General features: G+C 35.5%; 1 protein-coding gene across 1 annotated transcript in view; it reads left to right on the top strand.

The window, feature by feature from the left end:
- Positions 1–27,305, top strand: part of PTPRD (protein tyrosine phosphatase receptor type D) — a 218,202-nt gene that overhangs the window by 136,991 nt on the left and 53,906 nt on the right. Inside the window, 3 exon segments of the mRNA XM_057421164.1 lie at positions 5,590–5,709; positions 7,744–7,841; positions 18,868–18,991. Coding sequence (XP_057277147.1) covers positions 5,590–5,709; positions 7,744–7,841; positions 18,868–18,991 — 342 coding nt within the window.

The following is a 27,305-nucleotide window of genomic DNA, read 5'->3' as shown; positions in this document are numbered from 1 at the left end:
TGTTCACATACTCTGGGACCTCTCCACAATATGAACCTAAGTGCAGAGTGGAAGTTTTGGTTCACGGTTCTGCTTCTGCAGTGTTAATGAAGATTCACCTTTACTAAGCAAAGGTTTGTGTTATCCAGCATTTTCATACAAAGTCTTAAAGTTTGTTACAGAGATAGAAGTGTGCATGCAAGTCTTTGAAACATGAAAAGAATGTAGTTCCTACAGTTTAGTTTATGCCTAGAACAAATAATTATCTGTATACAGTTATATAATGACTGAAAAGAAGAATATGGTTTCTACAGTTTAGCTTATGCCTAAAACAAATAATAATCTGTATAGTTATATACTGAATGGATGACTTAATAACTAGGTATATAAGCATAAACTTCTGCTGCCCATGTATTTAGATGGTGACTCTTGCCTATCTATTTATAATTTCTCATCAAATAAAGTAATATATGGGGGAAAAAATGCTGCCAAGTCTTAACAGGTTCACATGTAAAATTAATTTATTGTAATTCTAAATTTACATTTAGAATGTAAAGTTATTAAAAAATTGCAGAACTTGTGGCACTTGTATATACCTTAATTCCATTTTATTGATCTGAGAGTGACTACAGAGGAGAGGACATATACCTTTCCTTATGGTGCTATATTTTATCTGGGAAGCTTGCACTTTTCTGTGTAGTTAGTTGAGCAGAACATCTGCATCCATTTCTACTATGAATTCTTTTTCTCTGCTATAAATCTTTTTACAGAATGGAGGATTAAGATTATTGTTGAAAATATAGAACAGAAATCAAATTATAATCCTTTTTCCTACTGTTGTACCACCTAAGACCGCTACGTACAGGTCACTCCTGTTACTGCTGATTATAAGCATGCAATTAAATATCAAGGAGAGAATTTCTAACCCATGAGGTTCTTCCTGCTGTGTACCAATGGCTAATTAACATGTAATCTTAGCCCCAGAGAAGTCAAGGCACAGTTTTTGTGCTAGTAAAAGCAGAACCTCACTTAACTCACATTAGCTTCAGTTAGGGCTACCATTTCATTAAAATCCAGATGAATTTAATTTAAACATTTAGATCGTGTTGGAATGTTTATCCAACTCCACAGATTAACTAATGCACCATCAAATAACATGGGAGACAAAGCTTTTCAAGATGAATGTAGAAAAATTACAGAAAAACTGTACATGCAGGGTGGCAGTTTTATTGGTTTTGTTATTCCTTCTTACTCAGGTGTGTGTTTTTTATTTTCTACCAGGTAGGAAGCTTTCTTAGAGGTTTCTAAGCACACCAGTTGCTTCCAGTGGGAAGAGAAAAAGAAAAAAAAAGAAGGTTTAGAATGAATCCTTAATGTGAAGAAGTGTTAGAGAAAAAAAATTCTAAGACATTGGCATATCCAGATTGTCAGTTTTCACTATGAGAGGTGAATGAGACGCTCCTATAAAATTCTGGGTTGTCATAAGCTTTAATACTTTAAAAGATTTCTAAACAGCCTCTTTCCAAAAAATGTTAGCAATCCTATATTTTGTGTGAGGAAAGGTCTAATCAGGTATATTGTAACAAAATAATTTGAAAGTGAAACTCTTCCTCTGGTAAATTTGAATTTCTAACCACAAGCACAGAATACTTCTGATGCAGGTGGTTAGGCATAACTTTTTGATAGAAATTGTAGGGAAACAAGATTTTATCTCTGGTGATATCTAGGCAATGATTAGGCACAATTATGTTGTACTTGTCATAAAACTGTCAATTCTGCATGAAGATGAGGTGAAAGTCCACAGTCTAAGCTAGCAGCCAGCAAATGTCTTACTTTCATGTCACTTTTTCTTGTCCTGTCAATACAGAACTTCGTTCTTCACTAATTTAGTACTTACCTAAAAAGTTTCCTATATTAGTTTGTCCAGAAAAGATAAAATTCATTTCTAGCTTTTTTTCTCACTGGATGGAGTAGCTCCATCGACAAAATTGACATATTGTCTTTACATTTGTAATAGCCCACTGTTCTACATCTGAGAATAGGATCCAATGTTCATATGTGCAATCCAAAAATGTATATTTGTTAGATAAGCCCATATGACTGTGTGTGTGTCAGAGATGTGCCAGGTTTTCTTTGAGTAAACATGAAAATACCCAATCTCTCAGTAGCCTACAGGATTTCATTTATAAGTCTGTTATTCTTCTGGAACTGGAGTGAGTAGTTGAGGAAAAGCCAGTCACATTCTTCCCATTCTGCAAGTTTCTTATAAAAACAGGATTAAAATCATTAACCTGGTGCACAAACGCTAGAAGTCTCCGTGCCAGGTAGGGAAGAGGTAATAATTAAGCCCTCATAAAAGGTTTCCTGAAATGAAGAGACCCAGTTTTGCACAGAGGAAAATAACTGATGTTAAGTGGTTTGAGGGGTTTAAGAGAGACCCAAGGCTCAGGCAAAGACTTCAATCTGCCAATCACTCAAAGAACTAAATTGAGTCATGCCTCAAATGTGACTGGGTTTTTGTCCTCATTTAAGTATAGAATACGTCATACTCATTAGCAATTTGTGCAGTCAGGTGCCAATTAAGCAATTACCTCATTATCTCTTACAAACTAAATAAGATGTTTTGAAATACAAGAAAAATAAATCAAATTATTACAGATCTGAGTTAAAGACTCTGTTTTTTATTAGACTAGTAAATGCTCACAGAACACTCTGTGAATTTCTAAGGAAGTTCCCATAACTTACTTCTAAGATGAGGCAGGAAAAGGGTAAAACAGGTCCAGACGAAACCAGTGCATGTAACAAAATTGGAAAAAGTCATGTCTAGATTCAGTCATCTGCTTTGCAAGGTAGGAGGAAATTTCTTCCCTTAGTTTATCCACACAATTCTGTCAAGGAGAATTGTGACAATGCTGAAGGAACTACTGCGGTTTGTCTCCATGACAAAACCAGACTGGAATAGCGTTTTTACAGTGAGCAATCCTACATACCTCTCTTGATGTGAACTTCACTCACACGAAGGATTTAGGCAGCCAGAAAAAGTATAGGTTCCAGAGTGCAAATAACATTTGCTGATATCCTAATTGTTTTCAAACCCAGAGTCAATCAAAAACTGCTTAGCTGGGAGATGGAGTTGAAAGTTCTGCTCCTCACAAGAGTAATTTTGTAGGTTTTTTCCTGCATTTTAGCCAGTAGTTTTGCAACATGTTATTATACTTCACAATTTTAGACCACGGTCTGAAAACCAGGTTTCTCCTTTTCTCAGAATAGATGGCTTTCACACCTCACTCAGAGCTGAGTCTTCTGTTGTGATGCTACAGAGCCTTTTGGGCTGCTTTGTGAAGCTAAGTCTTTGTTACAGAACAAAATTCGCTTTCATTCCAGAATAATTCATCTGCTTTTCAAGAACATCAATTCTTCTGGAATAAAAGTGACTTAATTTTGCAATATTACACATTCTTAACTGTTTTAGAATAGGTGTTGCAGAATGACATTCCTCTAGAGCTAATCTTGTAAATTTAGCTTTGTACACAAGATGTAAGATCACTCTCTGGCTTTACTGTAGCTGTATGAAAAAGAAATTCTAAAGCAACAGTATTTTTTTGTGAAATATGGTAAAAGCATCCTTGTCAAATTTTTATGGATGCCAAATTCCTCTTGAATCAGGGTCATAGCTATTTTTTTCCAGTCTCCATGTCCAAATTTTAACATGTATGTAATTCTATCTCTTTGGTAAACACTGTCACTGATTCCTTCCTTTTCCTGTAAGGAAAAAACATCTTAACACAGATTGGTGTGTAGGAAGGTATTTTGTGTTACTAAATAAAAATTAAGATGTAATAAATCAGGTTTTTTAAAATCAAAGAGTGGTAATTAGATGTGGACCTGAAATACGATTTATTTAATAAGAAAATTTCTATTAAAATAAGGTACCACATTTTCAGTTCATCTAGATTGTAGTCTGTGTGCTAGCAGCTACTTCTAACTCCCTTCTTGTTTATTGTTGGCATGTCAACCTACAGGTCCAAATTTGTAAAGAAATGTGTGTTTTTTAAATGATTTAAAGCTCTTATTATAAAACCCTGACAACAAAAAAAATCCTAATTTAACGCACTGATGACAAGGCCTAACACCCGCTTGTTTCAATGTGGTAAAGGAGAATACATAACAGTTTTAATATCCATTAGTACGTAGATGAATTCTGATATTGCTCTGTCAGTTTTTCCTTGAAATTGTAGCACATATGGTATTCTGTGTTCCTTAGTCATGTATTTACCACAGATTAACAGGAAGATAATTCTAATCTGCAGTTAAACCATACATTCTCATTTTATTCATGTGGAGGGTTCACTACTAGGCTGCATAAGCTCAATCACATTGGCAATCTTCTACCAAACCTGAAATAAAAGCTTCTTATGCATACAATTTCAGCCATGTTTTGCATGTGCTGTTTTGGGTAGGAGATGGGGGGAAGGGGAAGGAAAATGGGGTAGGGGATATGGTTTTGTTGGTTTGTTGAGGTTTTTTTTGCTGTTTGAGTTTTTAAGAGGTTTTATCTATTTATTTTCTAATTTCAAAGTTTGAAAGCATGTTTTCAGCATGGTGTTTCTTTTGACTTTCTAGCATGTCACAGAATCCGTTGTAATTTAGCTGTATTTTGTCCTTAATTTTTTTGTGTTTTCATAACATGTTGATTGATGTGGAGATGTGTTAGCAAATAAGTATATTTTCTTATTTGTCGCCACAAAAAGAAGTGCGCTTAGCTGTACTTTGGGGATTATTTTTTTTTTAAATTTCTACACCTGACGTTCGCGTGCAACTCATGTTAAGCTCAGTAGAAGCCTCATGCTTTTGCATGAGACAATGAGATCTTGAAATGTTCATTTGTAATCTGTTCTGATGCTTGTTATGATTCATAGTCTGATTACATAAAGTCCTTTAGCACTTCTTTTAAGAAATAGCTACTTTTATTGTCTCAGTAGAGTACATTTTATATATTTGAAAGATGGAAACATACCACATGCAATTACTTCACAAGTTAACTACAAAAAATTTTTTTAAGAAAGTTAATAAATGTCCAATTGTAAATGCCCAAAATGAGTTGTGAAAAGGGCAGTCAAAAATTGCCAGTTTCTGAAGTTGTAAGTAGTTCCTTTTTTTTCCTCAGAAAAGAAAGTTTTATGTCAAGTTTCATTTTGCACAAAGTGTTAAATGTGAAATCTTCCCTTAGGAATGTCAAGTGGCATATAGAGGAGTATATAAAAGAAAGAAATTGTTTAAAAAGAAATGGATGTTCAGCATCTTTAAAAACTGTTCCTTAAACATCTTTAAAAACTGTTCCTTAAAAGTAAGCTAATTATTGAGATTTGTGTTCATGATGCTGGTAATTTAGACAGGTTCATCATGTGATGAGCAAGTCTCATTCTTTCTGGTTTTATGTCCTTTATGTCTACAGTAGGGTAACTGGACCTTTAGACATCTTCTTAGTTGAGTCCAGATGCTGTTTTGTGAATGTCTGAAGTGTCTGAATGTGCAAGATTGACTGGTTATGATGGTCTACTGCTGTTACTAATTTGTTTCCCATTTCCAATTGGCTTTTGCTTTTTACAGCTTTGAGCAGTAATTCAGTCCCCTACGCCTCCCTGATTGGCTCTGTGTCCTCCCTCTCTAGCCAAACTACCACTCAGTCCTTATATGATAATAACTCTCTCCCACGATTCGCTCGAAAAGGTCTAAACATCTTTGTCTCTATTATTTTCTTTGTTCAAGCACTGCTTTAGATGTACATCAGTCCACCTCCATTTCCGGATAAGTCTAGAGTTCTCTTGTGCCTTCTCGCTCACATATTTTCCATAGGGGTGCTTGATCTGGACAAGTGTAATTATTAAATGACTGTCACCCACACTCATTTTGAGAATAGCCAAGTTCTATTAAGTGAAATTTCTAAGAAAATGGGAGACAACCAGAACGGATTCCGATAAATTAGTACTCATGGACTAACTTGTTAATTGAAATTTATAATAAATTTTTCCATTATATCTGAATATTTTCCTTTCTTAGTTGATTGACAGTGTGCTTTAGTATCTACTGTAAATAATGTCTTACCATCACAGATGTGCTATGAAGGTAACATATAAATGTGTAAGTGTACAGTTAGAAGAATTAAGGACAGTGCTACTAGACATTATTTTGTACTCTAGTATGATGCCTGAAATGTCAAAAAATCAAAAAGAAAACGAGAATTAAAAATAAATAAATAAATAAAAACATACTATAGCATGACTGTGTTGTAACCACATAGTCATTTTAGTCAATTTCAGCTACATTTACAGGAAATGAAAGTTCACTGTCTTAGGCATGCTCTTGAAATTCACGGTGACAAAGCAAACTGCATTGTGCAACATGGCTTCCAGCTTGAGCCCCCTTGAGTCATCACTGTTTTCCCTTTGTAATTTCAAGAGATCCTGGGGTTCACTAGCTTGATATTTTCTAGCCAGCTCTGAGTTCTTCCACAAGTAATTGAAAACTCAGTTTCATTTTAGGTGTGATAGTGTAAAGCATGAAGAGAAGAAAGTAAGCATTTTGGAGAAGGGTGTTGAAGACTAATAGTGTGAAACAAGCGTCCCAAATTTTTGCTTGGCAAATCTTCAGCTGGCAGATTGTTCTAGTTGACCCCACATCTGTCTTTCTTTTGCCTTGCTGTCCCTGTACTCGCTTCCACACCTATCTCTATCTCCATCTCCAATTCCCAATTCTTCTTTTTCACTCAGTATCTTCATCAGTGGACAAAGATGTTTACACCTGAAGTAGATTGTAGGTACTTTTGGGGGTTGATAAATGGGGTTTCAGATTAAGCATATTTAAAGGTACTAGTGCAGTCAGTATGTGTGTCCAGCCAAACTGTACAACCCCTGCCTCTACAATCTGCTACTAGTGAAAACATTTTTGAAGTTCTAATTGTCTGATGTCCAATGTTGTCTTCAGTGACTGTTGTCTGAAAGCAATGGTGCATGTTATTCTAGTCATTCATAGTTGCATGTTAGTCACTTCGAAGTTTCATAAAATATTTGAGTATTTCTTATTTAGAATACATAGTCTTCTAGACCTTGATGCATTACTATTAATCCTTATCCATTTCATTCTTTATAATTTATTTTATTAAATTAATTTCATGTTGGTTTGAGGTTTCTTTGTTTTTTGCCATTTCCTTTGCAGGTTCAGGTGTCTCCGGTTACCTTGGTAACCTTCATTCTTCAAGTTCGTTTTTCTTGATTATGCATAAGTCACTTTGTTTTCTGTCAAAACACTATTCTTTCCCCTTTAGGGCTCTTTCAGTGTCTGTTTCTCAGCTCACCTTTCCTCATCTAATTCAGTGGAGTTTCCATTTCATGCAGTGCAGGAGAAGGAGTTTGAAATGACATTAAGAGTCATTACTCAAAGCAGAGGTCAACATTAGGTCTAACTGTCTCATTTTTCCATGCCTAGCTAACCTCATTGACTCACATCACAGTAACTCTTTCCTCTACACTAGGAATGTTAGCTTTGGGAGTATGCTTGGTGACTTCTTTTGATTTGGCTTCAGAGCTCATCTATCCAGAGCATGTCCTGCTTTGAGTAACCAAACTATTTGCCTGCTTCTCTCACATACGACATCTTTACTACTTACACATTTCTAGCCATTCTAACTACTACATTTTCTAAATTTTACAGTGATGCCATCACTGTAGTTTCCTTTAAATTATTTTCCTCTTTCTTGTTCAACAGGTATGGCCAGTCATCCCCCAATACCCATCTTGGAACTTGCAGATCACATTGAAAGGTTGAAAGCAAATGACAATTTGAAGTTCTCACAGGAGTATGAGGTAATTTCCCCCACTTTCTCATTATTTAAATTATTTAAAATGCCATGTTTTCTGTTTCCCTAGACATCTCTCTGATACGCACCTACTGTGGAGGTGCCAGTTTTGTATGATATTAAAACAATGATAAAATTTTTTTTCTGTGTAAAATTACTACACTGATAGGGTGGTTTCTTTGCTTGTAACAGTATGTTCTCTTTTTACAATGACATGTGCCAGGCAGATTTCATGGGCACATGCCTGAAGTTGTATGTGAATGATACAGCACTTACTCTCCATAATATACACAAACATCCATCTACTTTGCAGTTAAAAGATCTTCCATTATATTTAAAATCTCCTGTGTAGTCTTGACAGGACACATACAGTATGAGCTCCAAAGTAGTTACAGTCCACTGTGTTAATTTTGTGCGCATTAAAACCATTTGCAGTTGCCTGGTTGCCCTATTATACCAGTTGTAAGACATTCTGTTTTCCTTCTGTCAATAATACCACATCTGTAGAAGAGTGGAAGAATTTAAGAGTAATCATCCACCTTGTCTGCAGGACTATACATCCACAGATAGGTATTGGTACCGTGGAGCCATAAGAGCCTCTTATGTCAGTAATTTGTGGCTAAAGAGACTTAGATAGCCATCCATTAAACACAGTAAATTATAGGGGTTTTTTTAATGCCCATATTGTCTATGTCAAAAATTTGTAGGTAAAGTATACACTGAACCATTAAAAAAAAAATGCTTATTTAGGATATCTGTGGGTGATCATGTCAGAGACCCAAGGATTAATAGCTCCCAGAGGGATCACTGACAGTATTTTCTTTATATTCTGCTGTGCCACTAATCGTTGCTTAAAACTTCCAAAGACTTTGTTAGAATGATGGAGTAAAAGCACATTTTTTTAGAGAATGTGGAGATGGTATGGTTCGTCTTACACTGCAATTATCTTAAATTTTTGGTAGTATTTAAATCATTAAAATCATCTTGAGAACATAATCTTAACTGTTTATAGCCCACATTTTGAAGGTACATTAAGTTCTTAAATTGTAGGTATCTGTCCCTCCAGACTTGTTTACCAGTCTGCCTAAAAATAGCAGCTTTCACATTTGGTTTTTTTTGTGTTTGTTTTATATAACAACTGTAGATCAACATGAAGCTTCATTCACATTGCTTTTCCCAGTGGTATTCAACATTTATCTTTGAAATTCCAGCTTTGGAGACGAGACTTCATTTCCATCTAGTGCAAGATTCATCCGTTTTGAAACAGAATTAGTGAAAAGCATTGCTATTTGATTTCATGGTCTAGTCTAGGCAGTGGACTAAGGCTGTAGTTTGATGATCACTGTAAGTCATCTCCCTGTCTTGGCTGTGCATTCCTGTTTTCTCTCTTGTGCCAGTCCTGGCACTAGAACATGTGCAGCTGTTCAAGGATTATCTCAGGAAATAGATTCAGCTGAAAACTAATTGTTTTATTTTTCTTTGCTGTTTCCAGTTGGATCAGTTCCCTGAACTAGCTCACCACATTTCTGCATGAGCACTAGTGCCACCACAAGTGAGTTGGTGGGGTCTTTTATGGCCAGGGATTGGGACTTTCTCTTTCAGGAGCAGTCCTCACTAATGCTCTTTAAAAGCAACTGTTTGATTCTGAGACGCAAATGAGTACAGATGGTTACAGTTGAACTACGATCACTTCAGATAACATTTAAACTGGGGATACAGAAGGAAAAAAGAGATATTTTTCATCGTCAAGAGTTAAAGATGTAGCATGCAGCAGGAAACCACAGACCTTTATTGATAGTGAAGTCCTCCAGTTAATTCCCATTTGGAGAAACAAACCCTCTTTCTCAGTTACCACTGATTATTTTTTCAATATATAATGTCCTTTCCTCCTCACATTCAATTATTGTATTTTACTCTTTATAGAATTTCTTACACTGTATGGATGAAATTCTTCAAAAATAAATGGATAGTATACAGCAACTGTTATGACAACTTTGTGATACCATAAAATAAAATATATATATATTTACACAGTTTCTTCATGAAAGCTGACTTCTCCAACCTGTAGAATTTCTTCAGGAGGTTAGCTGCATTTCAATAGAAATTTATTTTTTAGCACACCCCGCATTAGTTACCACTTGAAAAGAATTACTTGTTTCACAACTCAAACACATCTTTTCATATTACATGGAACCTTTTCAAGCTCTTCAGAAGTATTTGAATACTTGTGCCTGTTCCATCCTTGATCCTGTTCCATCCACGGCCTTTTGATCAGAATTTCTGATCAAAATTGCATACAGGTTTGTTTTTCTCTTTTTAGAAGAGTATCACTTCCTTGCCTGTCTTGCTTTCTCTTCAGACAGACAGAAACTTCCCCATCTGTTCAATACTTCCAAAAGAAGAAAATACAAATCTACATGCTGACCCCTCTCCTGATTTATACCCTCTGGCATAATTTTCTAATGGTGCCAGTTCCCCTAACTGTCTTGCATTTTCTTAGAGAAGATGAAGGAAAACATCTTTGTAGACCTGGACCATGAGAGAAGACAGGTTTACTTCCTTCAGATAATCCCAAACTCAGCCCACTGTTCTCCATTCTTCTAGCACAAAGGTTCCCTAACAGGTTTTTCTGTGTATGTGTGTTGGGGGTTTCTTTTATTATTACTGTTATTACTATGTTTCTTTTTTTGTGCTTTGTGAAATTTAGTTGAGAAAGAATCTGAAATTTCCATTAAAGAAATAGTAAATCCAAACTGCATCTATTTGCACTCTGGTTCTGAAAGGAATGCCTAGCATAAGAAGTCAAATTGGGAGAGTAGGTATTGCAAAAAGTAAGCAACAATATGCATAGTATAAACTCAGGAAAAAAAAAAAAAAAAACAAAACTAAACTAACTAAACTATACAACTCCTTCATTACTGTGATGCAGTAAAAGGGGTGTATTCTCCAGTGTAGGCTGTCTTCCAGCTGTGTAATGTTTTCTAAGTTTCAATGTTGTCAATTGGTGTTCCTCCTACATCTGTAAGTCTTCAGAAAGTATTTTATTTTTTTATTTCAGACATAAAACCATATTCATAAGAAATTGACCTGTATATTATATTTCCTTCTTAACTCAAGCTTCAGAATTAACAATAAAAAGTGGTCATGGAAATAGACTGAAACAGAGCATTCATGTTCTGCCAACTTCATGCAACACATGGGATGCATTTATAAGGTCATTTCCTCCTATAACGTAGAACAGAAAACCTATTCCTCCAAAGCAGATTCCTTTTTTAAAATATTTTCACATTTATTATCTGAGAACCAGTCACTGCAACACAAAAATTACATCACCAGTGTCTATATCTTACCTAATGATTTACTCTGTATGTGTGTGTGTATGTGCACCGATTAACTAATATTATGAGAAGTTATATGTAATTTTAATGCTTTTCCTCATTAGACTTCTTTTGGGAAATTACAGCCGGTCTTTTGCTTGAACACTGAATATTGGAAAAGATGAGGATGCATTTCAACTCTGTGCCATACTGCTGTACAAGTATTATTGTAGCTTTTCAGGATCAGTGGGTAGAGTTTGTGATGAGAATACAATTTAATGAATATAGTACATTTATGTGTTTTTTGTATCTCAAGCTGTGAGAAGGTAAACACTGGACACTAAAATACGATAAATTTTATATAGTAGAAGTGCATAAAACTTACTATTGATATAAACCACTTTAAAAGTCCATGAAGAACAGATAACCTACTGAATGAATCTGCACCAAGGAAACAGCTGCACTTAAATGCCGTATCATTACAGATAATAGTGACTCATATGCAAAAATCAATTTCTTCTCAGCAAAAATTTGTTTTCTTTATCTTTACAATAGCTTCCTTTTTCTAATAGTACAGACATCATTTATGTGTATTCTGTAGCTTTATGTTCATAGGATGTGCTCCATTTATTGAGAAACAATTAATGTAGTCAGTGAAGGATGAAAAGTTGTTTGTCTTCTTATTAATAACACATATGCTGTTGCATTCACCTAGGTTGTTTGGTGCTTAGTTCCACCCAGAGTAATATCAGAACCAGCAGGACAATTATGATAGAGAACTTTAAAGACATAATGCAGGAGTCTGAAGTGGCACTAGTTAAGATTTATAATAGTGTATTATCTTTTTCCTTTGTGCTGTGAATGCTTCCTTGGGTTAACTGCATTCATTTATGTTTATATAATTAAAAGAATATTCAGATAAAAGAAAGCTGGGTTGACATAATTGAATGCTAGGTTTAGGTCTGATACCTAATGCTGTTTTGCCAAGGTATTCCACAAAGACAGTTTAAATAGTCAAACACTATAAAAAATATGTTAGTTTTATTTTGCCCAACTGAAAACCATGATATGTGTAAGAAGAGAAAAGTTGTCCACTTCTTATAACAAGAAAAATTATTCAAGGACAGAGTAGTAGGTCATTATAGGTAAACATGAGTTTTATGGGCACTTTTTAGAAAGATTCATTTGTAATATTTTTGGAGTTATGGGGGACAATGGAGGAATCAGTGAAGAATTTAAGTCCTTTACTTGTCTGCTAAAAAGAAAATGTTTACAGTGCTTTAAAAATATCTTGAAACTTTAAATTAACATCAGTGTCCTACATGAGACAATTACAAAATTTGCAGTTTAAGAGCTGCTGTTTTTCATGTACTATATTAAACAAACAAAAAAAAAAAATAGGATGCTTTAATTGCAAAATATTTAAAATAAGCAAGATTTTTTATTACTCAAGTGTTATTATTTATTTCCTACCTGAAGCTCAACGTAATCCTCTGTTTCCTACACAGTATTATTTCCACCACAGCTTGTTATATCATGGACAAAGGATTTTAGTTGCTGATAGGGAATAAATAGATTACATTTAAGACTGAAGGCGAAGAAATATAAACCAGTAAGATTTATTCTTTAAAACTTAGGTTTTCTAAAGCTTTTTATGTAATAGAGACTGTCCTTCAAAAATGTTTTCAAATAATGGGTTTTTTTCCTCCTAAAGTATGCTTTAGTTATATGCATATATAGCTTGTTTGATTTCATTGGAACCAGGTTTTACAGAATCTTATTTAGTCATTGGAATATTAGCTTGATACTGTAGAGGAAATACCTTTGGTCTTGAGAGGCGTTTAGCAAAAGCCTTAGTAGCTTTCTAGCTACTTTTGAGCAGTTGAGTCACTTTCCTTCAAAAGTCAACAGGAAATGTCTCACCTGTGAGCTTTTAACTTTCTTTAGGACCAGGATATGAACTTATATTTTAGTTCCAAAGATTTAAGTATGCAAATAATATGGGTTTGTCCCCATCTCTTGAAGATGACAGCCTTTAAAGTTTAATGTAAAAAACTCTGCCTTAATAAGAAAACTCCAGCTGATAAGTTACCATGGTCATGTATTAATATTCATGCATCTAACATTCGTGTTTTGGTAATGCAGTATGTAAACCTCATTCTTTTAGCAGGTTTCTTGCATAATACAATAGCATCCTATTATAGATGCATCAGCTATGATACGAGATTCTCCTCACAATCACTGACATTGGTAAAAGAGGTTCAAATTGATCATTCTTATGGGTAGCTGACTACTTTCTCCTGTTGTGCAGAATCTGTTTGTATTGACATGCTCTCAAATCTGTCTTTTTCATTCTTCTTTCTGTACCTCATGTTAGGTTTCTCTGGGACTCAGTACTTTTTGATGATTTAATTTGAGCCTCAAACAGCTGGGAAATTCTTTAATAGACATGCTCCCTTCCCCTTCTGGGAGTGTGAAATCTACATAGTAACTCACAATGCCTGTGACACACAAAGACTCAAACCTGCTGGCTCTTACTTTGCTGACCATTAGCGGACCACTGTTCCAGGACAGGCAAACATATGTTAAGAAAGGTCACATTTTGTCATACTCTTCCCTTCCTTCGTACTATGCCAGGTTATATTCCCAGAAGACTCAGGATCACAGCCCGGAACATTTGCCTCTTGTTAAAGTACTTTAAAGGAAAGCTTCACAGTGAGAAGGTACAGAGTTCACTGAAGGGGGATTGTTTGAAATTCTTCTGAAAACGCATTTGAGTTACCATGATTCATAGTCGAAGTATTACCTTATGGATGGGGCACTGTACTAGTAAATATTGCTCAAATCTCTTCCCAGTAACAGATCAGACTTTTTCAGCAGCCAACAATGTAGGACACAATAGCTGAAAGATTAGTCAAAGCATGGGTGGGTAATAACAGTATTATAGATATATTTATTTCTTTTGCACAAAGCACCCATACTGCACAGTTATGCTATGAACAAATCCAGTTCTTTGTTAATAACAGCTTTATTGAAGGCAAGCTTTCAGAATGAATATACTAGAAATCCTATTAAAGTGCCATCCATTAAACCATTAAAGCACTCTTTAAAACTGTTAGTACAGACTTGTTATTCATGAGTTATTGGTCTTTCGCACTTCTGAGATGTGTCTGCCAATACCACTCTACTCTTTGTTCTAGTGTGGCTATTAAGTCTGAGGAAATATAGATTAACTTTCTTTTGACAAAACAGTGCTTTGTGGGAAGATAATAAGGCCACAGAGTGCTTCAGATTGATGAGAAAACCAGGAAAGATTAAAGTTCAGTCCATTTGCCTGGTTTTGACATAATTTATGTTAATTATGTCTTCAGGCAGGCCTAAATATTAATCACTGAATTACACCATCTGGCCATACGTCATACAAAGAAGTGAATGGGGAATGCAGTATTCTACTGTTATGAACGTATCCTCATCTACTTCTACAGATAACTGACAGAGAAAGCTGCTGTTTGATTTATTTTTTTTTTCTTGGTATTCAAAAGCAGCTTTACATCGCCTCAATAGTAAGGACTGAAAAGAAGAACAATACAGAACAGCTGAAGCTAAGATTTAGATGTATCTTAATAATTATAAGTTCACATTGAAAATAGGTACAATACAGAGCTGAAGCTCTTTCTCACAATAGATAAGAATCTTACCCATTTTGAGAAAGAATACTTAGACCGTAATTTTATAAATTCAAATGCATATGCAAAAATACACATTGAACTTTATGTTTGCAAGTAGTCGTAATTACAAGTAGATAATTTATGTAGGGTTTTGTTGTTTGGGGTTTATTTTTGGTTGATTGGTTGGTTGGTTTGGTTTGGTTTGGTTTTGATAGGGTAAAGCCCAAGTCTTGCAGTCCAGACTAAAAACTAGCAACATGTTAGCCAGACAATTTCTTCTTTTATTTTTTTGTTTGCTTGTCAAATGTGAAAAGAAAGCGTATGTAACATGTATATTGTGAAATAATTTCCAAAATATTTGAGCACTTTAGATTAACACCTAAAAGATCAAGCAGAATGTATTATTCAGTGAGATATCTAGAACAGTGCAGAGCAGCGTTGCTTCATTCTGGAGCAGTAGACTATTCATTACCTAGCATTGCATATATGCCTCTCAGAAAAAAATTCTGCCTATGTCATCGCTGACCTAAGTTACCTTATTCACCTACATTCACTCAAAAAGGAAAAAAGGGGAGATTCTTACTGAGAAAGTCATCATGAAAGTTTGATTGCTTTTCAAGTCGTATGATGTAGATGAATTACTGGTCAGCTTATAAGGAGGTATGTTTACAGATCTTACATATACCATATATGACTCTCCTCAGGGCTGATGGAAATATGGTCACATTATTTCTGCTCACCTTAGATGAAATAAATAGCACTTAGCAGTAAAGATAACAGTATATATTTTTGTGTTTTAATGAAGCAGTGCTCACCTGCCATATATCTCAGAGGATGGGAAAACATTAGCATGATGCAGCTAAATTGTAAGAAAATGGAATGAAGATTTTACAGAGACTTGCTTTATTGATAAAGAGGAATGTCACTGTTGAGTCAGGAAAAGTAATGTTTTGGTTGGAGAAGGACCAAGTCCTAATATTGGAAGGATCAGGTTGCTATGTTTATACTTAAATACAGCACAGAAGTGATGTCTGCTTTGCAAGTGGCAGAATACCAAGTGGGTGATAGCTTGTTGTTCCTATGTATGTAGACAAAACACAACAAGGCTGAAAAAAAGCCATCAACAGTTTTTTAAAACTCTTAATAACTAGTCTGTTAAGATACTAGCTTAATAATAGTAAGGTATTAATACTATTAGCATATTAATATATGTTAAGCATTGTCTCACAAATTGCTAGGTCTGTAAACCCAAATATTGGGCTAGGTTCTTTTAAATCTATTTTTGGCACAAAAATTGTGTAGAAATGAAAAAAAAAAATCAGAATCATTCAGACCTTCTAACCATTCAAGAACATCTTCTGAACTGTTAGTAACACACATAGCGATACAACTCAATTGAATCATATCCAAACCACAAGTAAAATTTTTGTGGCCTCCCAAGCAGTTTATTTCTTCCTCACTCCTCTAAAAAGTTCCATTTCATTTCCTCTTGAGGGAGGAGCTGCCACACTGTCTCAAGTACTGTAGGTAAAGTAGCATCCAAAGAGTGAGCCGGAACCTGAACCATCGCACTCCTCTGCTCAGCAGATCTGACCTATTTTATGCAGGGGAACTTAGCCAGACCTAGCTCCAGAGGGTTACAGTGAAAATAAAAGTCAGGAAAATTAGCTGTTAACTGTTATAGAGGTTGATTTAGTCTACGATATTAGTGGATAGAATAAGGTACTGTGACTTGGTTGCCTAAACAAATGGTGGGGTATTCTAAGACCTCTCTCTCAGGCAGACAGATAAAATGATTTTTCTTCTTTTCTTTTTTTTCTTTTTTTTTTTGTTATTTTAGAAGAGTCATGCTCTGAAGCTTACTAAGTAAACTGTGTAAGATATATAAAGATGGATATCCTGGGCTACATCAAAAGAAGCGTGACCAGCAGGTTGAAGGAGGTGATCCTGCCTCTCTACTCTGCTCTCTTGAGACCTCACTTGGAGTATTGTGTGCAGTTCTGGTGTCCTCAACATAAAAAGGACATGGAACTGTTGGAACAAGTCCAGAGGAGGACCACGAGGATGATCAGGGGGCTGGAACACCTCTTGTATAAAGATAGGCTGAGAAAGTTGGGGCTGTTCAGTCTGGAGAAGAGAAGGCTGCATGGAGACCTCCTAGGAGCCTTCCAGTATCTGAAGGGGGCCTATAGGGGAGCTGGGGGGGGACTCTTCATTAGGGACTGTAGTGATAGGACAAGGGGTAATGAGTTAAAACTTAAAGAGGGGAAGTTTAGATTGGATATAAGGAGAAAGTTCTTTACTGTAAGGGAATGGATTGCCCAGGGAAGTTGTGAATGCTCCATCCCTGGCAGTGTTCAAGTTCAGGTTGGACAGAGCCTTCAGTGGCATGTTTTAGTCTGAGGTGCCCTTGCCCATGGCAGGGGGGTTGGAACTAGATGATCTTAAGGTTTTGTCCAACCCTAGCTATTCTGTGATTCTGTGCATGTGAACAAAACAGTTTTCTGACTGGCCAAATAGTGATTATTAAGCTGTGGGATAAATCCCAACAGATCACACTAATTTTGCACATGTTCATTGTCTGATAATATCTACACTAATAGATTACAGGTCATATTTCATTTCCATTAACATAAAATGGACTCGCAGCTGTTTTAAGGCTGGGAGGAGTCAGAACAAGCGATGTAAAAATGATGGCTTGATGCGTTAGTGACAGTATGGGTCTTCGCACTTGTGCTTTTTTCCTGGTCTATTCGTGGAAAGTGAACATAGTCGTGGTGAAGTGGCCCATCTATATTCATCTGTGTCATTAGGGTTTTTTTTAATTATTTACAGCAACCTAGCACAGGGAGCTGCAAACAACGCTTGTACATAAGTATTGATGGAATAATTTTGAGAACTGTAATGTTGCCGCAAGGAAAAGTAAAACATTACATGATTAACTGTGACTTTTCAGTGTGAGATGACCTTTCCTACAGGTGCTACTATAGCCAGTATAAGCAGATATCATCTGTTGCATTTTTTATATTCACACAGCTGTATGTATACTTCAAGCATAGAGGTATAAAAGTAAGCAATAGAGCCTGTAATCTTCCTATTGATGAAGGATGACAGAGGGTGGGACAAGCTTAAGTAATTCCATCCTGGAACATGAAGGAAGCAGGGAATAAAAAGTGCTTCTAGGACTGTATAGTTGTGTGTATAAATAAGAGATCATTAAAATTTCAAATATGCCTGAATTTCTTTCCTATTTATGACTCAAGGATATAAAAATCAAGTCTCTTTATGTTGTCTCTTGGTGATATGCACTTCATTCCCTGAGCAACACTGGTGTCATATGTCGGCCTGACATCAAAATGAAAGAACAGATATAATGTTATTTTTCTTCTGGAAAACTTCTTCAGAAATATTTAGAGTTTATTTAGTAAACAGGCCACTGAATTATTTGAACTTGTGTGCTTAGTAATAGAGAAAGACAAAAACATTTATTCCTCTTCATCCCAGTGTTTTGGAGATTTCTGACATTTTTTGTTCATCCTCTTTTATGCGAGAACCCAGACTAAGTGAAAAGATAAAAAGATGGATAGAATACCCTTGCCTTTCTGAAGGGAAAGCCTTGGATTTGAAAAGCTTATGGTTTAAATTCCTTGTGGAAATTTTGGGTGCATAAATACAAAATGCTTTATATACTGCATTCTAATATATTACCATGTCCTGAAGTCATAGTTTTCTTTCAAAAGCAAAATATTTCCAGACTAAACTGTAAGTAAGGAAGAACTGCATTACATTAAGGGTGGCTGAGCACTGGAACATTCTGCCTGGTGGGCTTTGTGGAGTCTCCCTGTCTGGAGACATTCAAAACCCACCTGGATGCGTTCCTGGGTAATGTGCTGTAAGTTGCCCTGCCTTGACAGTGGGGTTGGACTGGATGATCTACAGAGTTCCCTTCTGACCCTGATTCTGTGACTCTATAAACTATGGGAGCATATGGTTTGTAATGATTATAAATACATGTAGTCCTAGCTTTTCTTCTCTTTCTCTTTTGAAGTCCATTGATCCTGGGCAGTAGTTCACATGGGAACACTCTAACCTGGAAGTAAACAAACCAAAGAATAGATATGCGAATGTAATTGCGTATGACCACTCTCGTGTTCTACTCTCAGCAATAGAAGGTAAGGAGACCTTTGAATTTAAACTAATTAAATCCTAAAATCTGGTATAATTTTACCTCCAGTATCTTTGCATAGTACTATAAAGAAGTGTTACTTCCAGTAAATTCCTATAATGACAGTCCTTTTCTGATATGTATTCTCAGTACTAAATTATGAAAATGCACTAAAATTAACACAGGATCACATATAGCACTGAATGCATCAGGTCTCTCTATATATGCCAATGTGTTACCTAAAGTAAATTATTATTGCTGTTATACTAACTCTACAAAGCAAATATAGCAGTAACCATGCATTAATTAAGGTTTTGGTCAGTCAATAACCTTATCAATATATCTGCTTATTCAGTTTCATTTGCCAAATCCTAATGGGGAAGGGGGAGGGAATCATTTCAGTTTTTATGTTCTCAAGGAGAATTTTGAAAATCCTCTGTTAATTTTTTTTTTTATCTGCAATCTGAGTGATAAGAGTGTTTAAACAAATGTCCACATGCATTGTTGGAACCTCAATATTTCACTGTCAAAGGAATGGAAGAGGGATATAATAATCTTTATTATATCTCCTTTTTTTTTTTTTCTCCAAAAGCTTTCCAAAATCTTGAATGTTTTAGAAACTTAACTTATGAAAACTGGCCAAGGTGATCAGCCCAGGGGACTGTGTCTCTTTTATCAAGTGCTAAAGAAACGGGAGGCATTTGGTTTTCACTCAGAGGATTTGTTTTCTTAGCAGCTCTGCCTTACCATTGTTCTACTTCCTGGGACGAAGACAGATTTTGTTGACAGTCAGGTATTAATGATTGCCAGAATATAATCAACTATAAATTTAGGTGATGAAAATAAAATTTGCCTTTAGTAACTCTGAAAGGGCTTGCATATGAGGCATAAGATCTAGGAAACTGTATTCAAGGTCATAATTACTTCAGTCCTACAAGTTAAACTGTAAGGTGTTTTAATTTACGGTTATGAACAGCTTATCTTTGGCTACTCCAAACCTGAAGAAACTGGATACTAAGACAGTATTTATACGGGAATGCATTTAAATACTAGCTGCTAGGTGAAGAAAAAAGCAATCCCAGTGGCTGAATCCTTCCTTATTTATTTCAGCTGCATACCATGGGCTTTGATAACACAGATAAGAAATGATTGCCTTGAAAAATTTGCTTATCAGCTTATGTTTGTTCCAGCTCTGAGGCTCATAGAGCAGTTCTGACAAGATTTTATGTAACATCACTTGCATTTTTTCATTTTGCCTTGTAGAAGAATATAGCTGTATAGATATCTGACGCTACCGAGTAGAACTACCTGTCTCAACACTGAAGATATTATATTTTAATTAGCATTATATATGATGTAATTCAATAAAAATATCAATATTCAAAAAATATTCAATAAAGTACATGGTCAGGAAAAGCCAGGAACAGCAATTGGGCAGCCATTCTGAATTATTACTTAAAGTTATTTGGAACAAAATGTTTAACTCAGAAATAAGTCCATTTGACAGAAGACTCAATATTTTCACAGAATTTTGTTTGGAAAAAGAGTTGTGTAGTGGGGGGGGGGGGGGGGGGGGGGGTAGGGAAGGGAAGAAGGGAAAGAAAAGATGTAATTACAGATAAATTTATTTGTTAATTTGTAAGTCAGACATCTGGGCTTAAAAAGTCCTTCCAAGTTCCCCTTCATGTAAATGACTCATGAAATTTGGTTCCCTGAAAGAAAATTAACATAAGAAGAGAATTTAAGAGGCTAAACAGAAAACAAAAAGTATAAAATTTAAATAATTAAGCTCATCAAATTGCACAATACATTATGCTACCTTAAATAAATACGTAGTAAAAATATGGAAAAAAAAATCTACATGGTACTGTAGGAAAGGACTGAGTATTTTAAGGAGCAGAGATGACATACAGTTAAACAGTAATGTTCGATTCCTTTTTTGAAGTAAAAAATACAATAATTAGGCAAAAAATTCTAACCCTATAGTAGTCAGTGACCCTAAACAAAGAAAAATGTTATAGCCTTTTGAAATAAAGATGTCAGATGTGAAACCACAAATGGGATTTTGACCAATTTGGTGGTTTGCATAATTTTAAGTATTTTCTCAGTCTTCAGTTTATGGTGAAAAAAGCAACGTAAACCAAATACTAAATGCTTTTTTATGCTATGATAGTTGCTTTGAAAACAGTAATAAATTAGTATTTAATTATCCTTTTAAGTTTTTTTTTAACCCTGGGATTTTACATGACTGCGTTTCTGAAATTCGCTCTCTGTACTTTCATAAGTTTAATACATTGGTCTTAGCATTTGGTAATAACTTCTTCTCTTTCAAGTTTTAAGTCAATATTTCTACAATGAAAATACACAGTCTGCCTAGCATTTTAGTTTGTTGACAGCTGCATTTATTTTCATGCTACCAGAAAAATCAATATTTTGAATATTGTTTTTATAAAAATCTCCTTTACCTATGTTACTGTGCAAGTTGGTTTTGAATCCCAGCTATGTTCTTGTCTTCTGTACCCACATATAGCATGGAGTTCCACATCATAATTGTTGACTTTGCAATAAATAGTTTTTTATATTATTGAACTCTCCACTCTTACAAATTTTATTACATTAGGTGACCCTTTAAAAGGAAAACTGAGGTTGGTAACCTGAGCAGTAATTTTAATTTCCACCTGAAAGAAAATATTACTTTGCCAAATTTTGTTCCCATGTTTTTGAAATCCCGTTGCTCATGTTTTGCTGTCTTTGGATATGTCTGAGAGGGACACTTCGAATTCTATATTATAATGAAAGAATGTTATAATATAGTGAAGCTTATTATATGTATCTAAATGGATTTGAAGGCAGAATTTATCAATTAAAAGAGAAATAAATCAAGTTAAAAGAGGTAGGCCTGTGATCTTAAACCTGTAAGGAGGGAAAAAATAATTAAGTATTCTGCTGTTTAAAAAGTCTTTCCAGTTCTTTCAGGAGACGTCCAAGATTAAGTCTGTTCATTGTGACATGGGTTTGCATAATGCTAGTGATTTTAAAAAAAAAAACCAAAACAAAACGTATATTTCAGCAGTGTAATTTTTGTTTGATGGGAAATTTAGTGGCTTAAAAATGCTGCTACCTCTAGAAGTCCCTGACTATACTATGAATGATCAAGAAAGAAAAAGGCAAGAAACTGATAATATTCATATTTATGCGATTGGCAGTTCTTAGAAAATGATCATCAAATATGTAGGCCATCATCTTTAGATTTAGAAAGTGGTCTGGTCAGTATAAGTTCTTGAATATCTACTGAAGAATCACAGACTTTCATTGCATTTTTGTTGCATTGTGCTAGCAATATGTATATAATTACAGACTTGGAATGATTGCATACCCCTCCTCGCTGCAAGCCTGGAGTGCCTTAAAAACAACAAAAGTATATCAGTGATGAGGTAACAGGGTAGCGAAATACCAGTGAAGTAAATTTCATGGGGTAGAAGTCTCTATGAAGTAGACTTCCTAGAGCAGAGTTAATGGTGGTGGTCTCAATAGCAATGTTGAGACAAGTTCATAGAATCATAGAAATATAACCATAGAATGACAGTTGGAAGGGACCTTAAAGATCATATGGTTCCAACCCCCATGCCATGGGCAGAGACACCTCCCACTAGACCAGATTGCTCAAAGCCCCATCCAACTTGGACTTGAACACTTCCAGGGTTGGGCAGCCACAGCTTCTCTGGGCACCATGTGCCAGTTCCTCACCATCCTCATAGTGGAGAATTTCTTCCTAATGTCTAAGCTACATCTGTCCTCTTTCAGTGTAAAGCCGTTACCCCTTGTCCTGTCACTACATGCCCTTATAAAAAGTCCATCTTCAGATTTATTATAGGCCCCCTTTAGGTAATGGAAGGCTGCCCTGAGGTGTCCCCAGAGCCTTCTCCTCTCCAGGCCGGACAAGCCCATCTCTCTCAGCCTGTCTTCAACCCTCTCTGATCATCTTCATGGACCTCCTCTGGATTTGCTCAGGCAGGTCCATATCCCTGTTGTGTTGTGGCCCCAGAGCTGAGGGCAGCATTGCAGGGTAGGATTTCACAAGAGCAGAGCAGAGGGAAAGAATCACCTCCCTTGACCTGCTGGTCATGCATCTTTGGATGCAGCCCAGCATACGGTTAGCTTTCTGGGCTGCAAGTGCACATGGGCGGTTCTTGTTTAGGGATGTAGTAATTTTGGCCTATGGCTCAACTTCTGCTGTTATAGTTTTAACTTAACAAAAAAAAATTGTGTCATTCCTGATACCCTTAAAATCAGCTCAGAACAATTCTGACTTTTTCTTGTATACATACCCACACTGTCCATTGAGGAAAGATATGGAAAAAGTCCAGTGGCTTTTTTCTTAAACAGGTAATGAAGGTTTGGCACCTCACAATTTACTATGCATACCCCTATTGAAACTAGTTTTCGGAGGAATTATCAAACCTGAAATAATTTCATTTCATATTAGTAGAGGCACTTACAACCTCCATTAGTGCATCATTTTGAGATATAAATTAATATTTCTATTTAAAAAATATTCCTTTGATAGTTAACTTCGTGTTACTCAGTCTTAAAGAGCTGGAGAATCGCTAAATCAAGTTTCAGACAGCTGCAGAGTAATCAGAGTATGATGACTTCGTGTTGGATTTTTATATCTGCTTTGCACTATAAGGCAAGATGCTGCTTTCTCAGTGTATTGTGGCCAGTGCGCTGGCACAATGCTGTTACGTGCATCTCTGAAATACTGCACTGAATAGTCTGTTTACTTTCATTCCATACACTTTCTTAATATGATCCAACTTCTAAAACAAGACACAACAAAACAATCCAAGCTTCTTTCTTTTTAACAGAGCTCTTCCTGTTTCTCAGTCTGTTCTTCTGCTGCACACCTTCCTAGTTTCACATCTTGCCTGCAGATTTTCTGCATCCCCTAGTTTTTAGTTTCTATCCGTACATCTCACCTTGTATTTTTCTCACTTTTTTTTCTTTCCTTTTAAATGTTTCTCTTCTGAGCACTGCACAATCCCTTTCTTTGTCCTGTTTAGAGTCATAGAATAGAATTCAAACACCCACCCCTTTTTAACATTGCCTTGTTTCCATAATTCTCTATAATTCAACATTTCACTTTGAGGCTCCATCTTTTATAATTTCCCTCTTCACCAGACTCTGCTAGTCCTAATCGTCCATCCACAATCCAGCAGTCTGTAGGTTTTCTTTTTTTTGTCATTTTTTTAACTTCTTACCTTACATCCTTAAGATGATATGTAGTGAATTTTCCTCAATCTTTGTAAAAAGCTTTTATTTTACCAATGTTCATTACTGCAGTATGTTCATTGGTGTTGTGCTGCTTCATTTTCACTAGTTCTTACCATACAGATTTGTCTTAGACCATTTGAACTTGATAATCTCCTTAACTATATAGATTTTATGTTACAGCAACTTCCACATAAATAGTTGTTACTGGCATCTAGTAGCTGCTTTAGCTCATTTTTGCCCTGACATAGTTGAAAGCATCAGTCACTGATTTAAACCAATAGCACAGCTTCACCAGCATTTTGAGTTCATCACTGCATTTTTCCAACTTGTTTACAAGCATGACCGAGTTAAATCCTATTACTTCACACACTTTTTCTGATTAACAGTACATTTCTTAGGAAGGCAGGACAGAAGTAAAAGTTTATGGTTTAATTTGTTTTAAATAGAAAGGCTGTTCAGTGCTTAGCCTTTGTAAAGGCTTGAAATAATTTCATTATTTGATTTCAGTTTGTGAATAAAATGTAAAGTCTAATTAAACCTATTTAAGATTATAACTGTATTCAGGAAATCAAGTGAATAAATTTGCTGTCTACATTATTAGCCTTTTGGATCTGAGTCTGTGTTGCAGCAAACTGTACTGTCATCTCAGTTCATTAATACATCTCACTATATCAGGAGCTATAGTGTTAATATTTTTAATTTTTTGCTTTTTAATTGTGGCATTGGTCAGTTTTGTTTCATTGCTTATTCACTCCTACCCTGTAAAATCTGGACTGCTTTGTTCCCTTGAGATATTCGAAAATAGGATGTCTTTTACGCTTAACGACTCTTCTGATTCTTCCTCCAATGTACTCAATTCTGTCTGACAGAATAAGGAGATTGCAGACTCTGGTCATTCATCACCATAGTTGAAAAGGCTACTAGAAAGTAGTTATAGTAGAATTATGATTTGGAAGCTTGGTCTTTAGCTGACTTTTTGTGCAGAAACTGTGTCTCTGCCTTCATTAAATTTGTAAAAGTCAGGTTACACTGCATGGGTTATCCTAAATATACACTTCAGGTATGCTATTGGAAATCTGCAATAAACCCCACTGATGCCAACAGACTTAATTAAGGCTCATGTCAATATTACTGAAGGTAAGATTTGGTTGTTTTGTCCCCTTCTTGACCCATGTTTTTATATGTTAACCTCTCTTAACTATTAAACCCAAATTTAAGTAATGATGGCGATTGCTGCTGTGCTTATGGGTATGTTTCCTTCAAGCTATGGCAGCTAACAAAGGTTTGCAGGATTTCATTGTACTACAGTCAAAGTAGTAAAATTGTTTTTTCACTATTAGACTTGACAGAAAATTGTTTACCTTTCTCAGCTCAGAATGAGAAAAGACCATTTGCCTTTGACAATTGTTTCTGCTTTGTCAGTGTAGATATTAACAGGTGTTCAGGTTTTCTGTATGTTATTTTTAAAGTGTATACACGTCATTAGGCCTTTTATGATAAGGTACCTTCCCTAGAGGACTTTATGAATTGTGGAGTTTATGGAACGTGGGACGCATCTGATAACGCAAAGCTGGTGTGGCAAAGTGTGAGACAGAAAGTGAAAGTGGAAAAATGGTATTATAGAATACAAAAGATTTGGGAACAGAATGTGAAACTGGGGCCATACATGAAAACAGCGATGAAGAGAGACCGTCTGAGAAATGAGTATATGATACTTGAAGGAACTGTGAGAATGGAGAACAAAGAAAACATACAATGGATACTGTGCGTGAGAGAGAGACCGTATAGCTGAGCATTCTGAATCCTATCCTTCTCTTGATCTCAGTGGAGATATAACCCTATACAGTACTGTATTCTGCTAGAGATAAACCCTTGATGAAAATCTTGCAGTGCAAAGTGTTGGAGCAGCACCTAGTTTGTCCTAAAACTCCATTAGTTAAGTCACTAACAGTTGCTCAGGTCCTGTGGTAATTAGACTTTCCTGTCCATGTCCCAGCCAAGTCCTGTTTATTGTGCCACTGAGGCCAAGTTGCCTTCTTAAAGGATTTTTCTGGCCAAAGAACATACAGGATGTTTTATGTTCTGTTGGTAAAAGGTGAGTGGAGAAATAGGGTGGAAATTTCCACTTTAACCTAGCTAGAAAGAAATCTTCTTTACAAATATCAGTAATTGTTAATCATAATTCTTTCTTACTTGAATCTGTGATCCAGGAATATATAATGTGAAAGCTTTTATTCATTCTAATTTAAAGAATTTGTTTTTAAGTTAGAATTATTTTTTATTTATTTTTAATTTATTTTGGGGTTTTGTTAGTAAGAATAGTATTTGCAATTGCAGAGATTCAGGATTTTTTTTATATTAGGTACTGGGAGTGGCAGCTGAGATTTATAAAGATTGTTCTTTAGTACACAGCAATACTTCTCAGGCTTAATTTTCATACTGAATTTGTGCCGTATCAGCTCCAGAGGCCGGCTTTCCCAGAAGATCATTTAACCACTTTACAAAGTGTTGTTTTTCTTTTTCGTTTTTTCCTCAGGCTTTTATTTATAACATATGCTTCAAAGTGTGATACTAAGCATCATAATATAATTCTAATTTATGCAGAAAGCATTTCTTACCAAGTTTCTCAGTTCCTTTGGTAATAATACCCAGTTGATGTAGACTTCTCCTGTTGGTTTCATTTTTCTTTCTCATCAGTTTTGTGCAACAATGTTTTTATTATCTTGATAAAGGAAGAAAATATGGCATTGTGCCAAGCAGTTGTGTTTTCTAAGTCATTAATTCCAATATCCACAGTAAAAAGTGTCATGTAAAAAAGCTTTTGGTCTACAAGCAGGAATCTTTTGAACTCCAATTTCTGCTTTTCTTGGAGGGAAATCATGCTTTTCAACTATAAACTGTGCAGTGTTAAAGGTTTTTTAATTTTGTTTAGTTTTTCTCCCAGAAAATACTTTCAATCAGCTCCAGACATAGTCAACCAGGCTTCCTGTGCCCATTCATGCATGTTGCCCAAGGAGTACATTTGCTGCCTCTCTGGTGCCCCTGAA

The sequence above is a fragment of the Pezoporus wallicus genome, unplaced genomic scaffold (genome assembly GCF_028554395.1).
Source record: "Pezoporus wallicus isolate ANWC-B61680 ecotype Strahan unplaced genomic scaffold, APGP_CSIRO_Pwel_v1 contig_1278, whole genome shotgun sequence".
Lineage (NCBI taxonomy): Eukaryota > Metazoa > Chordata > Aves > Psittaciformes > Psittacidae > Pezoporus > Pezoporus wallicus.
Note: the sequence above shows the minus strand (reverse complement) of the source record. Positions and strands in the feature narration are given on the sequence as shown.